Source organism: Montipora foliosa, chromosome 2, assembly GCF_036669935.1.
Source record: "Montipora foliosa isolate CH-2021 chromosome 2, ASM3666993v2, whole genome shotgun sequence".
Classification (NCBI taxonomy): Eukaryota; Metazoa; Cnidaria; class Anthozoa; order Scleractinia; family Acroporidae; genus Montipora; species Montipora foliosa.
Genome location: NC_090870.1, coordinates 11,671,896 through 11,686,895, shown reverse-complemented (window position 1 = coordinate 11,686,895; position 15,000 = coordinate 11,671,896). Strand labels below are relative to the sequence as shown.

General features: G+C 35.2%; 1 protein-coding gene across 1 annotated transcript in view; it reads left to right on the top strand.

The window, feature by feature from the left end:
* The first annotated feature begins 9,629 nt into the window (after positions 1–9,629).
* The window catches only part of LOC137989484 (VWFA and cache domain-containing protein 1-like), a 51,289-nt gene continuing 45,918 nt past the window's right edge, over positions 9,630–15,000 (top strand). Inside the window, exon 1 of the mRNA XM_068835299.1 lies at positions 9,630–9,834. Within this exon, the coding sequence (XP_068691400.1) occupies positions 9,670–9,834 (165 nt within the window). The 5' untranslated portion in view covers positions 9,630–9,669. The remainder of the gene's footprint in view (positions 9,835–15,000) is intronic.

The following is a 15,000-nucleotide window of genomic DNA, read 5'->3' as shown; positions in this document are numbered from 1 at the left end:
TACTCGTCGCTTTTGAGATTCCAGGTGTTGGTTTTTCACCGCCTGCCTAGTTTATCCAACTGACTTTCCATTATTGAGCTCCATGAGGGTATATTTTGTTTAAGGATCCACTAAAACGCCATTCGCGTTACGTGACTTTCTACCTGCCTTTCACGCGTTAAGTGGACGAACAGAAAACACTGGCTGTTTTTCCGCAAAAGGGTAAAGCTTTCACGGAAGCTGATGATGAAATCACCAACGGTCTTTCTCATCTAGGGGGAAAATCAACGATTTCTATTGACGACAGAATGGCTCTAATCGAGAAGTTGGTTTGCCAGCTCTAAAGTACCCAAAACAGAGATGTCTTCAGTGAGTGAAGTGAGATGGTGGCTATTTCGAAAGAAATAAGCTCAATCAGAAGGCAACTCTGCGACAAGCCATCTTAACGACGTTCGCGCCCATTGCTACTGCGCATCCCCACAGCGCACGCAAATTCACATGCCACGTCATGCATCGAGGACGTGCGCTATATAAAATGAACTTCTGAAGCTGCACCAGCTAATGCTGATAAATCAAGTGTTTTTCCTAAAGCTGGTAGCAATGTTTTGCCTAATGATAAAATTGTATTAAGCTTCCTCCAACTTGCTTTCGAATATTCGTTTTGGACAATTTTATATCCATCCCTTTTTTTAATTGTTTGTTTTTGTTTAATCGTACAGGTACATAAAGTGTATCAGAACCGGTCAAAGCATTATTTGATAACCTCACAACAATTGTTTCTCTTTTTTGATAAGCACTGCTTAGATTCTTTCTATGATTTGGTGATAGTTTTACATTGATTTCAGAAAGTTGAGTGATTTCTTGTATATATTATATGTTACATAATTTGCCAAATTTCATTGAGTACCAGAGTTGTAATCATTTTTTATCATTGCATATGCCATTAGATCATTGAATATTCAAACTTTGCTATCACTATCGTATTCTAATTCAGGATAAAACACACCATTACCATACTCAAGTCGACCATTATTCAAAGGTGAATTATCAAGACTAAATGTATCCATTTTGCATGGAGTAGTTTCTTCATGTCGGGATCCATGCATTAGCATTGCGATAACGTTTTTAAAGATATACAAAAACCGTTTTAACATTATCAATCGAAGCTGATATTTGAAAATAACCGCTTGTTCTAGTTGGTTGTGAAACTTCATATAATTCTCTTAAATACCATTTTCATTCTTTCATAAACGAGCTTACAAAATTTGAATACAGACTATCTTTTGGAATCAATTTTGGTAACCATAATTCAAATCTGTCTATTACAACTCTTCCATCATCAGTACCGTTTTGCCATGTGAATTAATTCTCCATCTTCGCTTAAAGTGATGTTAAATTGAATCTGCATAGGAACTAACATTTTGCTTTCCAATTCTTCAAAAAAGCTACAACGATTCAGAGGAATAATAACATTAATATGCTTCGCTCCTCCTGTTCCATCATTATTTACAGCTTGAGTAAGAAGCCTACGACATTCATAATCTGTGTTGTTTGCAGCGGTTGTATTATTTGAATCCAAATACCATAAACTATTTTTACCAACAGATCTTGAATAGTCATCAGAATATTCTAAAAGATTACATTAAAGTTACATTATGAAGATTATCAGTATCATATACTATTTTACCAGCTGATTTTATCATAAGATGTTTTAATAAGGCTATGAGCGCCATTAATTAACAATTATTCGCCTCAGGCTCAGTGATTATCGGTGAATATTCACCGAGACGAAGTCGAGGTGAATATTCACCGATAATCACTGAGCCTGAGGCGAATAATTGTTTTAGTATAAATACACTGGTGATTATTTCAAAAAAGAGAAACATTTCAACGCGAAATCATCTTCACTTACAGTGGCAAAACGACTACTGGCAGCCATTTTGTCCGTCGAGGTGATTATCGGCTAATAATCCGAGATAGCGAGCCAATGAGAGCGCGCGATTTTGTATAATCACCTGTGTATTTATACTAATAACCCTTATTCTATCTGCAGCAGCATAACCTGCTCCATCAGCTTTTTTTTTAACTGAAAACGAACTTCAAAGTATCCATTGTACCAATCAAAAAATGAAGATTTATCATTGATTGTAAATTTGTTGATTGTTATCATGCAGGAGCTCTTATTACATCATCTAATTGAAAACGAACATATTCGTTCCTTTGCAAAACTCACTTGTTCTAAAAGCCATTGTAATATTACATTATATAATTATTTTCGTCTTCTTTTAATACCATCACCAGATATCAAACGGTTTAATATCATATCAGTGCTTTCATTTTGTTTTGATATATCAACAGCTTGTTGAGGTCTTGTAATCATTTTATTTTTTGATTTCCTCATTTCAGAGATTTTTTTCATAATCAGATCGCCAGATTTTTCAACGATAGTTTTTCCGATTTTGTCGCCGCTATTTGATATAGCAGATTCTAATGATTTTTTACCTAGTGGTTTGCCAACTTTTTTAAAAACTGATGACATAATACTTTTTACAGGCTTCCAAATATTGATAACAATAATACCAGATCCTTTGTGTTGAAATACAAATCTACCAAGTCGTGGATGATATAATGTTTTGAATTCATACGGTTTCATCATACTGTTATGTTAAATTATTCCACTCTTTTTAAAATCAATGAATATGCAACATCGGCTCCGTTTAGGTTGAGCAACCTTCGTTTTCAATCTGTTACCCACATTCTTATTGAAGATACAGTGGTTTTATTGATAGGATTAAAGGTGATTCTTCTTGGATCTAAGGTTAAAGAATACGATGGTTGTAGCACGCTGGTACTAAAACTATAAATGATATCCGTATCCTCACCATCAACTAAGCTATCATTAATAAGGTCACAATGGATATTTAGAACGTCTGTATCTTGACTCAAATTTGGAACTTTACTACCAATATGTGTCCCACTTGTCAATATCTTTTTGTCAAAACCGATAGGATCATTAAAATCTGATTTTGTTAAATCAAGTCTGACTTGAGGTTGGTAATACAATTTTAACTCTGAATGTTGTTGAATTGAAAGTCAAAGATATATCATCGTTTCCTGTTATTTGTTTGAGATAAGCATTTAAATCACTATAATTCCAAACACCAGCTGGAAAAGTGAGATCTTGAAAGCTTGTCCCATTATTAAGGCTGTATGCAATCTTTTGATTATTGTAACTTGGATTAACATTAAACCAAGTGAAAGACATGTTAATGATCATATTAAAACCAAGTTGGTATTCAAAATTGTTGCCTAAAGTGATTGGTTTGTGAATTTCGTAACAAAATTTTCAGGTCTGTTTAAAGGTACATTTTTTACCGAATAGCTAGATAATACTACTTCTCTGTCCATACATATACAATATCATTACATTAAATTTTAAAATACTTCTTGTACATTTTATCATATTGAGATTTATTACTTGTTGACGCCTTCAATAATGTGTCTAATATAGCAACTCGAGTATTTCTCATTTTAACGCTGTTATTTCCCGCTAATATTTCCCCAATTATTAATTCCAATTTTTTGAGTAGTTGCTTTGGATTATTGAAAAATATTACATCTCCACCTATCTGTTTTTTTTCTAAGTCCATAACCTTTCATTGTTTTGACTTTATTTTCATAGTGTTTAATGTATGCATTCAATGTAACCCTGGCATTATCTATTCTCTTATTTTCCATTTGTCTGGCAGCTTCAGAAATTGAACTTCTTTTAAATTGTTCAGTTATAGCAGCCTTATAACCTTTTCATTGATTTCTTCTCGTTTTGGCATCATTGATAATCTTGTTGAAATATTGTCTGTTTTTTTTTTTGTTGTGTCATTTCTGGTTGATTTAATACCTTTTCAACAGAATCATAATTTTTTAAACCAAAACCAAGATCGTCTAATATTTCATTTTCCATATCATCATCTTCTAAGGTACAATCAACTTCATCTTCTTCATATTCTGGAGGAAGATCAGGTTCTTGAGAAAAGAACAATTAATCTGCTTTTTACCTTCCAATATTGATTTTTCATATGTTGGCGGCTTAGGAACAAGTTGTTTTTCTTGCTGTGGTAATACTGGTTCAATAAATCACCGAGATTCATGTCTGGAACCTCATCTTCAATATCTATTTCATAATTAGGAACCTCATCTTTTTTCATTGGTGGTCGCTTTGTTTGAGACATTTTTAATTTGATGGCAATAACATCATCCACTTTGGTTGTTACTGGTTGAAACACCTTGGTGAAAGATGCTTGACTTGTTTTTTGGCCCAAATCATGCTGTATAATAGCATTTCTTACCGTATTAATTCTATGTCCTAATTCAGATTTATTTTTTGCAAGTTCTTTCCACTTACGTAAAGTCATTTGATTATATTATTTGATTACATAAAAATGGAAAATTGTATATAAAAGATAGCATTTCACACCATGTTCAACACTATCTTGTACACGGTGTTGAACATTATGTTATGAAATAATATACCAATATGATATAAATGAGAATACCAAATTACGATTCTACTGATGATAATGTTGAAAATTATAAGCAGATATACCCTTTTAGGCCAAACAAATGTTTTCAGGATGTTGATATGTGGACCAAGTGGATCGGGAAAAACACTTTGATGCATATGATTTATAATTTGTTGTACTTTGATAACATATACCTCTATGCCAAAAACCTAGAGCAATCAAAGTATCAAAATCTATTGAACATGTTCAATCCAATAAGTGATGAGGTTGGTTATGACATTATTGAAGCTAGTAATTAACAGATGATAACCAAAAGCTTGTCATATTTAATGATTTTGTTTGTGAAAAAAACCAAAAGCCTTTGATTGATTATTTTATCAGAGGATGGCATAAAAATTGTAGTGTAATATATTTATTTCAATCATATTATAAGACCCCGAAAGATACCAGATTAAACTGCTCACATTTTTGCATTTATGAATTTCCAAGCAATAATGAAAAATCGCTTATTTGCCGAGAAAACAATATATCAAAAGATCAATATGAAAAAGCAACACAGTATCCATATTCCTTTATCTATGTTGATAAGCTGCGAAAATTTACAACAAAAAATTTTAATGGACAATTATAATATACACTAATCATATAAATGAGTTATTCAAACGGTTTATTAGAAACAACAAATACTAAAAAAATTGAAGGACCTCCAGGAGTTGGTTTTTTATTAACTGAAGATGGGGATTATGATATGGATAATAAAAAATTGACAAATTTAAAAGAAGGAACAGAAAATAATCATACTTTAACCAAAAAACAAGTTAATGATTTAATAGCTGCCAATGGAGGATCAGGTGATTCTGTTGATCTTACTGATTATATTAAAAAGGATGCATCCACTGGCGGTTTCACAGCTGATCTCCCTATGAATGGTAATAAAATAACTGATTTAAGCGATGGTACTCTTTTACAGATGCTGTTACTGTTCACCAACTATCCAATACAGCTGCCCTTAAAAGCCGATAAAACACAGTTGAATAATTATCTCAAAAAATCAGGTGATAATGTTTGCAATATTAGACATGGACAATTCAAAAATAACAAATGTTGCACCAGGAGCTCATGGAAGTACTAATGCTCTTACTCATTTACAATTAGAAGCTTTTTCTTTGATTTGAATGTTGATGATGGCAAAATAGAGGCTCAAAATCCAATCGATATGAGAAACCAAAGAATCACTAATATTGCTAATCCAACTTTTGGGCAAAAAGATTGTCTTAGTTACAAATTTTGTGGTGATACTTTTTTAAAATCAGGATTCAGTGGCGATATTGATTGTAATGGAAAACATTTATACAATGTAGGTAGTTATACAAATGATGATCAATAGATTACAGGTTTAATAACAAATCAACGATGTATCAGATGTATTTTAAATTTATCACCAGATTCAACCTCAAGTAATATTCAAAGACGATTATATGTTAAGTTTCAAGCTACTTATGACAATAAATCACCATCAAAATTACCAACTTACATCATTATTTATGGACTCAAAGATGTTAAAATAAATTATATTCCAATGGATATATACGATTATGAAAAGGCTTATGAAATATCGTCTGATGAAAAATTTAAAATGTATATACCCATAAATATGAATGGGCACAGAATCACTAATCTTCAAAATCCAAGGAAATCAATCGGATGCAATGAGTTACTCACATTTTACCACTAATTATATGAAAGTAAATTTTAGAGGAGATCTTGATTGCTTAGGTAAAAGATTGTTTGTCATTGGCAACTACACACTAACCAATCGATGACAGGATTAGTAGCTAATTCACGATATCTTAGAAAAGATTTAGGTGACATTAATTTAAATGGTTTACGACTTTATCAGGTTGGATTTTTGACTAATGCTGATCACAGGATTAGTTCTACGACAAAAATCATATTCCTCTTATATTTTTGGCACAGTAAAAAACAAATTATTTCTTTTTTTTTTTTTATAAAATCTATTACAGTTTATAAATCAAATATTCGTGTTGGTGATTTTATTTGTATAACAATAGATTCAGATTCTATCGGTGGTGGTCCTTATCTTGCTGAAGTTAAAACAGCTAATAAAATGAAAATAAATGTAAATATTTATTCGTGAACTTAAGTAAAATTCGTTTAACTACACATACAAACACAACACCGTTTATAATTGAATATAAAACTCTCAAAATTTAATGTAATGTAATGTAATAATATAAATATGCCTTTTGTTAAAGATGAAATCGGAGATGATATTGTAGATGAAAATGTGAAATAAAATTGAATATACTGTTAAATATTTTGATGATTCTGATTTTTACACTCATAATAAAGAAAAAATATTAGTCAATAGTGATGGTCATCTTGGTACTGAAGACCGTCATCTGGTGATAAAAGATGGAATAAACGACAACCATGCAGTGTCAAAGGGTCAACTCGATCAAGCTATCGACGCCCTTAGAACACAACTGCGTAATGAGTTTAAACAGGCTGTTGGTAACAACCAATAATTTATATAAGCAAGGAATATAATGCCTGGCAACAAAACTAAAGACATATTTGATTGGAACCATATCTCGAAGGACTTATCACAGGAGCAAATTGTGTAAAGAAAAGAAATCTATAAATACTATCATAAAAAAAAAGTCATAAATTTTACACAACAATGGATTTGTCATGTAAAATTGGATCAACCGGATTGGTAGCCATAGGAACAATCACTGGAGCTATTACACTCAATCCTATCGTTTTGGGTGTAATATCAGGTTCTGGTCTTATTTTGAGCACATTTACAGAAACAAAAAATTACAAAAGAAAAATAGAGTAAATTCGCTTACACAACATATGCAAAAATACTTGTCGATTTACGGTCGTACCTAACAGGGTTAGAATCCGATCAAGAAAAATGTCTTCAATGAAATTCGACTTATCGATCAGAATATTACTACGGACATGTGTCCATCAGTTTCCACCAGATTTGTTGTACAATGTAACAAGAAATTTAATTAAGTTGGTCACCTATTAATGATTGGATTTTGTTCCAATATTCCTCATAACATTTCAGAGTTTTGTTAGATTTACAAATCGGTATCACATGAGATAAATTCCACACCTCAAAACGTTTGTGTATTATAAATTTGATTGATATTATCCTTCTTCTATCTTGGTTGACTTGAGGTAAAACTGTGTTTATAGATAAAACTTCTGACAAACACGGTTTGTTATAGCTCTTGACATTGTTAATTTGTTTTTGAGTGATATATCTGATAATACATTTTGAATATGATATTTTCGTCTATAGATCGATTTTTTTGAATCCTATATTTGTTTCCAGGAAAATCAATGTAATTAGTTTTAAACAGCTCATTACCAATTTGGCCACAATTAATGCATAGTAAACAGTTATATCAGGTTGTTCACAGCAATTACTTTGTTTGTCTGTATAATAATCAGATATCTAATGTTTACAAAATGGACAATTTATATAATATTGACTAAATTCATCGTGTAATATTTTATTGCAACACATTTATAATAAATAAAAAACAAAGTAATTTTATATAAACATATAGAATTCCTAATTTACAAAATAATTGCAAATATAACATAGTACATTGTACATGCTACTTGCATGCAATTGGATTGACGGGCGTAAAAACAAAAAAATAATTAAATCAACAAGCAATAAAAATTTTAAATAAAATAACACGACTGTTTTCTCTCAGACGCAAATAATTAAATTTCACTGGCTTCAGTAATTGCAACCACAAAATATTCGAAGCACAATATCCTACGAAAACAAAGTTTATTTGTATATTTGCATGTTAATTCCTTGAAAGCTTGAGGTTGACAAATTACGGGAAAATGTTTTATTTGCATAATTAACGTTAATTCCTTGAAGGCTTGATAACTACAGTTACGATCGCGAACAGCCCTCTACGTACAAAGTCCTATTAACTAAAAAAAGCGGCATGAATGCGCAAAAGTTTGTTCACTACGGCTTTCATTCTCCCATCTTTCAACGCTTTCCGGCTTCGCGAATGTGTTTTTGAAGTTTGTCAACAGGAAGGAGGCGTGACTGTGATTGGACGACACGACTGAGACAATGCAGTCATGTCGTGAGACCCAGGGGAATAAAGAAATTTGCGGTTGACAAACGACGGGCCGCCACCCCGGTACGGCTCAGTTTGTTATCAACGGTCGCAGCCGTGGCCACTTTGGTGCTAAAGCACCGCCTTCGCACGCTGTTTTGTTGCAATATTCACCGCCTGAAGTTGCTCGCTGGACTGCTACTGCGTTGATGGTGGGTTGAGATGAAAGTTCAATCTTTGTCAATTGATTCTGATATGGAATTGTGACCGTGGGAGTATTTTATCCAGGAATATTTGACTTAAATTGGTGGCAGCTGAGCATTAGGTCTCCAGCCTTGGGATTTTATTATAACCGTCGACAACCCAGAAATTGAAAAATGGCTGAAATCACCTGATCTGGAAAATAACCACACAGGAACGAAGCTACCCACAATGGCAATAAGGTTAGGCTTTTTAATTGAGATATTTTTCATATAATTCTCTTCTTAAGCTTTTTATCGGGATTCCCATACAAATCCTTATATTTTTGTCGGCCATGCTCACACTGAGCTTGGGGTGCCTGTGGTTCCAATTGAGAAATGACCGTGGGCGATAACGTCATCGTAAAACTATTCAGTAAGTATGGGTTATTGACCAAGCGTGAGGTCAAGATGACTGGATATTGGCCAAGTTCTTTTTTTGCGTGTTTATGGACCGAGACGAAGTCGAGGTCCATAAACACGCAAAAAAAGAACGAGGCCAATATCCAGTCATCTTGACCGAACAATCTTGGTCAATAAAGGATTTATTATATGACTTAAAACACCAAAAAATGATCTTTGATCTTGCGGGACCAAGCGAGAAATCCCGAGCGGGCAGTATCGCTCCATCTTGCCCGCTCGGGTAGCCAATCAGAGCGCGCGATTTGGTTCATCTTGCCCGCTCACGGAGCTAGTCATATAATAACTAGTAATAATACACATCCACTTCATTCTGAATAACTGTGTCTTTGACGGAAGTACATACACGAATCGCGTTTTGAAGACGACGATCTCGACACGATGGCCGCCTCACTGTTTACAAACTCCAGTAGATATTTGGTGATTTTAATGCTTTTTTCGACCCTGCATTGTCCGAGCCTTTCAGGGGATCTGCTTGATGTACGGTTATTCAGTCAAACGCTCTCTAAATTGGCCACAGACGGACTTGGTGTCTCAGCTTTGCAGGTAACCAACACAATTATTAATTAAACTTGTACTTGCAAAAATTGAACCACCCCACCTTTGGAGCAACTGCAGAATATCCCGCCACATCGAGTATCTTAAGTAGCTGGCTACGCGGTACGCGGAAATAATTAAAGTCCAGATGGCGAAGTAGGTTAAGTATCAGGAAACGAGTGCTACATTCTTCACACGATTTCGTTAAAAAGTCTAGTTAACCGAACCGTAAAATGAAAGCTAAAATTATAAAAGATTGCTTAGGCCTAATCACTGAAACAAGCGCTTAGGACTAATCAGTAAACGAGTGCTATATTCATCACACGATCGTGTTAAAAAGCGTAGTTTAAGCGAACCGTGAAACGAAATCTTAATTTGTAAAGAATTCTTAGGCCTAATTTCTGAAACGAACGCTTATAGTTAATCAGGAAACGAGTGCTATATTCTTCACATGATCTCGTTAAAAAGTCTAGTTAACCGAACCGTAAAATGAAAGCTAAAATTTTAAAAGAGTTGCTTAGGCCTAATCACTGAAAAAAGAAGCGCTTAGGACTAATCAGTAAACGAGTACTATATTCATCACTATAGTCCTTTCTAGGACTAATTTATTTAAATTTAGTTTTATGAAAAGAATAGTTGGGGAATGGAATAGTCTCCCTCTTGATATAAGAGGAGCATCATCTGTGGAAGATTTTAAGTTGAAGGTTTCTACATTTTTAACTCTTTGAATTTTTGTATATATATTTTTAGTAGGTATATAGTTAGGTCGGAGTATCCTCCTAGAATGGTGCTGTGGCGCTTTTTGAGGATTCTTCCCATTTCAACACAATTCTTATGTACATATTTTATTGATGTTTGTTTGTTGAAATAACGCGTATTAAAGTTACACGATCGTGTGAAAACGCGTAGTTTAAGCGAACCAGGAAACGAAAGTTGTAAAGAGTTCTTAGGCCTAATTTCTGAAACGAACGCTTATAATTAATCAGGAAACGAGTGCTATATTCTTCACAGGATCTCGTTAAAAAGTCCAGTTAACCGAACCGTAAAATGAAAGCTAAAATTTTAAAAGATTGCTTAGGCGTAATACATACATACTTAATTGACCGCTCCCCAAAGGGGCTTTTCAGGGCCAATGAAACACAACGAAACGACGGAACAGAATAATAACAACGCTTAAGAATCCCAACTGGCCGGAGGCTAACCAGTTGGCTATTTACAAGTGCAGCTGGGAAGTTGCACCTGGCACTACCAGGATCAAATTCAACGAGTGGTCAGAACGAGACTTAAACCCGGGAACTCCGGATCTCAAGGCAAGCGTCCTAACCACTGGCCCACACTGCCTCCCTAATCACTGAAACAAGCGCTTAGGACTAATCAGTAAACGAGTGCTATATTCATCACACGATCGTGTTCAAAAGCGTAGTTTAAGCGAACCGTGAAACGAAATCTTAATTTGTAAAGAATTCTTAGGCCTAATTTCTGAAACGAACGCTTATAGTTAATCAGGAAACGAGTGCTATATTCTTCATACGATCTCGTTAAAAAGTCTAGTTAACCGAATCGTGAAATGAAAACTAAATTGCTAAAAGATTGCTTAGGCCTAATCACTGAAACAAGTGCTTAGGACTAATCAGTAAACGAGTGCTATATTCATCATACGATCGTGTTCAAAAGCGTAGTTTAAGCGAACCGTGAAACGAAATCTTAATTTGTAAAGAATTCTTAGGCCTAATTTCTGAAACGAACGCTTATAGTTAATCAGGAAACGAGTGCTATATTCTTCACACGATCTCGTTAAAAAGTCTAGTTAACCGAATCGTGAAATGAAAACTAAATTGCTAAAAGATTGCTTAGGCCTAATCACTGAAACAAGTGCTTAGGACTAATCAGTAAACGAGTGCTATATTCATCATACGATCGTGTTCAAAAGCGTAGTTTAAGCGAACCGTGAAACGAAATCTTAATTTGTAAAGAATTCTTAGGCCTAATTTCTGAAACGAACGCTTATAGTTAATCAGGAAACGAGTGCTATATTCTTCACACGATCTCGTTAAAAAGTCTAGTTAACCGAATCGTGAAATGAAAACTAAATTGCTAAAAGATTGCTTAGGCCTAATCACTGAAACAAGTGCTTAGGACTAATCAGTAAACGAGTGCTATATTCATCATACGATCGTGTTCAAAAGCGTAGTTTAAGCGAAACGTGAAACGAAATCTTAATTTGTAAAGAATTCTTAGGCCTAATTTCTGAAACGAACGCTTATAGTTAATCAGGAAACGAGTGCTATATTCTTCGCACGATCTCGTTAAAAAGTCTAGTTATTCGAATCGTGAAATGAAAACTAAATTTCTAAAAGATTGCTTAGGCCTAATCACTGAAACAAGCGCTTGGGACTAATCAGTAAACGAGTGCTATATTCATCACACGATCGTGTTAAAAAGCGTAGTTTAAGCGAACCGTGAAACGAAATCTTAATTTGTAAAGAGTTCTTAGGCCTAATTTCTGAAACGAACGTTTATAGTTAATCAGGAAACGAGTGCTATATTCTTCACATGATCTTGTTAAAAAGTCTAGTTAACCGAACCGTAAAATGAAAGCTAAAATTTTAAAAGAGTGCTTAGGCCTAATCACTGAAACGAATGCTATATTCAGCACAAGATCTCGTTAATGACCACTGCGTAGCCGCGCAGCCGCGCAGTCGCGCAGCCGCTTCTTTCCTTACTAACATATTCTAGGGGGAGGGGTATTGAACTTAGAGAAATCGGAAGAGTGGTATAATCGGGAAAATCGGAGAATGGAAAAGTTGTGCGGATCAATGAGTCGAAAATAGGGAAACGAAAATATCATCGTGGACACGTTGTTGAAGTCCAATGGGTTTTCGGAGGTATTGAGCAAGATTCCAGGAAATGCTTTACTGACTATTTTATTTGACCGTTAAAATTGCTTTATATTTTGTAAGGTTATTTTTGAAAAGGATCGCGGCAACAGACTGCATAGTGACCCATAGTAGAATTATCTCTCCATGGAATTGATGTATTTAATCATGTAACCAACATAAAATTTGTAAATATGAAATTAAAACGTTATGTTGAAATTGGAAAAGGATGGTTATGAAAGAAGTTAGTGCCGTCAATAAATCCGATGAAATGCTTTTATGATATCAACCTTTAGAACGAGAGCCAGGCAATTCTCCGTACGCGTCTAGCTTGTGAGGCTGAAGGTTTTCACGTTGTTAATACTGGTGACGCTCTTCCGAGTCCACAGTTCCACAGTCTCTTGCCTGTAGAATTACTTAGGCTTTGATGCTTAAAGAACGAGGAATGCACAATACTGTGTCTTTATTAATTATCACAGCTTACAGCGTACCGCGTAGCCAGCACACACAACATTGCTGCGCCATTTTGAATTCATTTGTTTGTATAACGCTCTTTCGAGTCCACAGTTCTACAGTCTCTTGTCTGTTGAATTACTTAGGCTTTGACGCTTTAAGAACGACGAGTGTAACGGTGTACCGCGTACCGCGTAGCAAACACATATAGCATTGCCGCGCCATTTTGAAATTTAGTTCATTTGGAATTTAGTTCAAGTGGCGGGGCATTCTACACTATTGTGCATTCCTATTTCTGGGTACTGCATAGCCGGCTACGTGGAATATAGTTCGAGTGGCTGGGTATTTTACAGTTAAGCCAATTATTCGCATCATTTAGCGCGCGCGAGTGATATTTCGTCATTTGTTGTCTTCGATATTCCCTCTGCGAACGAAGATATTTACAATTTTGGCAATGGTTTGTTTGGAAAGTCTCAGTTCCTGTCCTATTTGAGATGGTCCTTTCCATTCTAACCAGCTTTCAATAATTTTCTGCCAAACAAAACTGGGAATTGCCTTTCCTTGCACGGTGAAGCACAGGCGCCCCAAGCTCAGTGTGAGAATGCCCCACAAAAATATAAGGATTTGAATGGGAATCCCGATGAAAAGCTTAAGAAGAAAATTATATGAAAAATATCTCAATTAAAAAGCCTAACCTTATTTCCATTGTGGGTAGCTTCCTTCCTGTGTGGTTATTTTCCAGATCCGGCGCGATTTGACCCATTTTTCAATTCTGGGTTGTAGACGGTTATAATAAAATCCCAAGGCTGGAGACTAAAGTTTCAGGAGCTACCAATTTGTTTTATAGCCGTAGGTGTGTTTTCTGTAGAACTATTAGCCTACCAAGTTTCAATGGTCTGCGCTGCAAATTGGCAAAGATAGCTCAATTTATATACTTGATGTAATATTGGGTTGAGTATATGACATCATCAGTCATCTAATTTGCATATTTTACACATTTTTCAAAATTAAATATCTCCGGAACCAAGAGAAAATGAGGGACAGAGAGGGAGGCGCAAGGCGTTGGCCGGGATATGTTATGTCCACGAAAGTTATTTTTAGACGAGCGGAAGTCTTTGTTCTAGGGGAAGTCTGTCTTCCGAGACGTCCGCATGCAGTCTTGCTTCGCTCTCAGGTTCTTAGTGAAAAGAGAAATTGATGGCGCACGTGGAAGGCTGATGAATATATATTTTCTTTCAAACATCGGAACGAGGTTGGCCTGCATGGACGTCTCGGAAGACTTCCGCTCGTCTAAAAATAACTTTCGTGGACATGACATATCCCAAGGGCTGGACCGGCAGCCTCCTTCTCTGTCCCCTCATTTTCTCTTGCCGGAACTCATGCAGGTATTTGCAAACGGTAAACGGCATTTTCATTCTTTCATAGAATTCTTTGTGCTACGCCTAAAAAACAGAGAGGTAAAAATTTGATCATAGTGGCACTTTAAGGCTTGAGACTAAATTCTCAGGTGCCACCAATTTGAGTCAAATTATTCCTGGATAAAATATTCCCACGGTCACAATTCCATATCAGAATCAATTGTCAAAGATTGAACTTTCATCTCAACCCACCATCAACGCAATAGCAGTCCAGCGAGCAACTTCAGGCGGTGAATATTGCAACAAAACAGCGTGCGAATGCAATTGCATCCAGGCATCCGGACTTAACCCGCACTGAACGTTGGACAAACGTGTTTAGGCCTAATTAGGCCTAAGGTTAGCTTTTATGAATGTTTTAGGATAGTTTTTACTCTCTGTATTGTACTGTGATTCCGGATTCCGGATTTCCGGTTTTAGGGTTGCCCCTG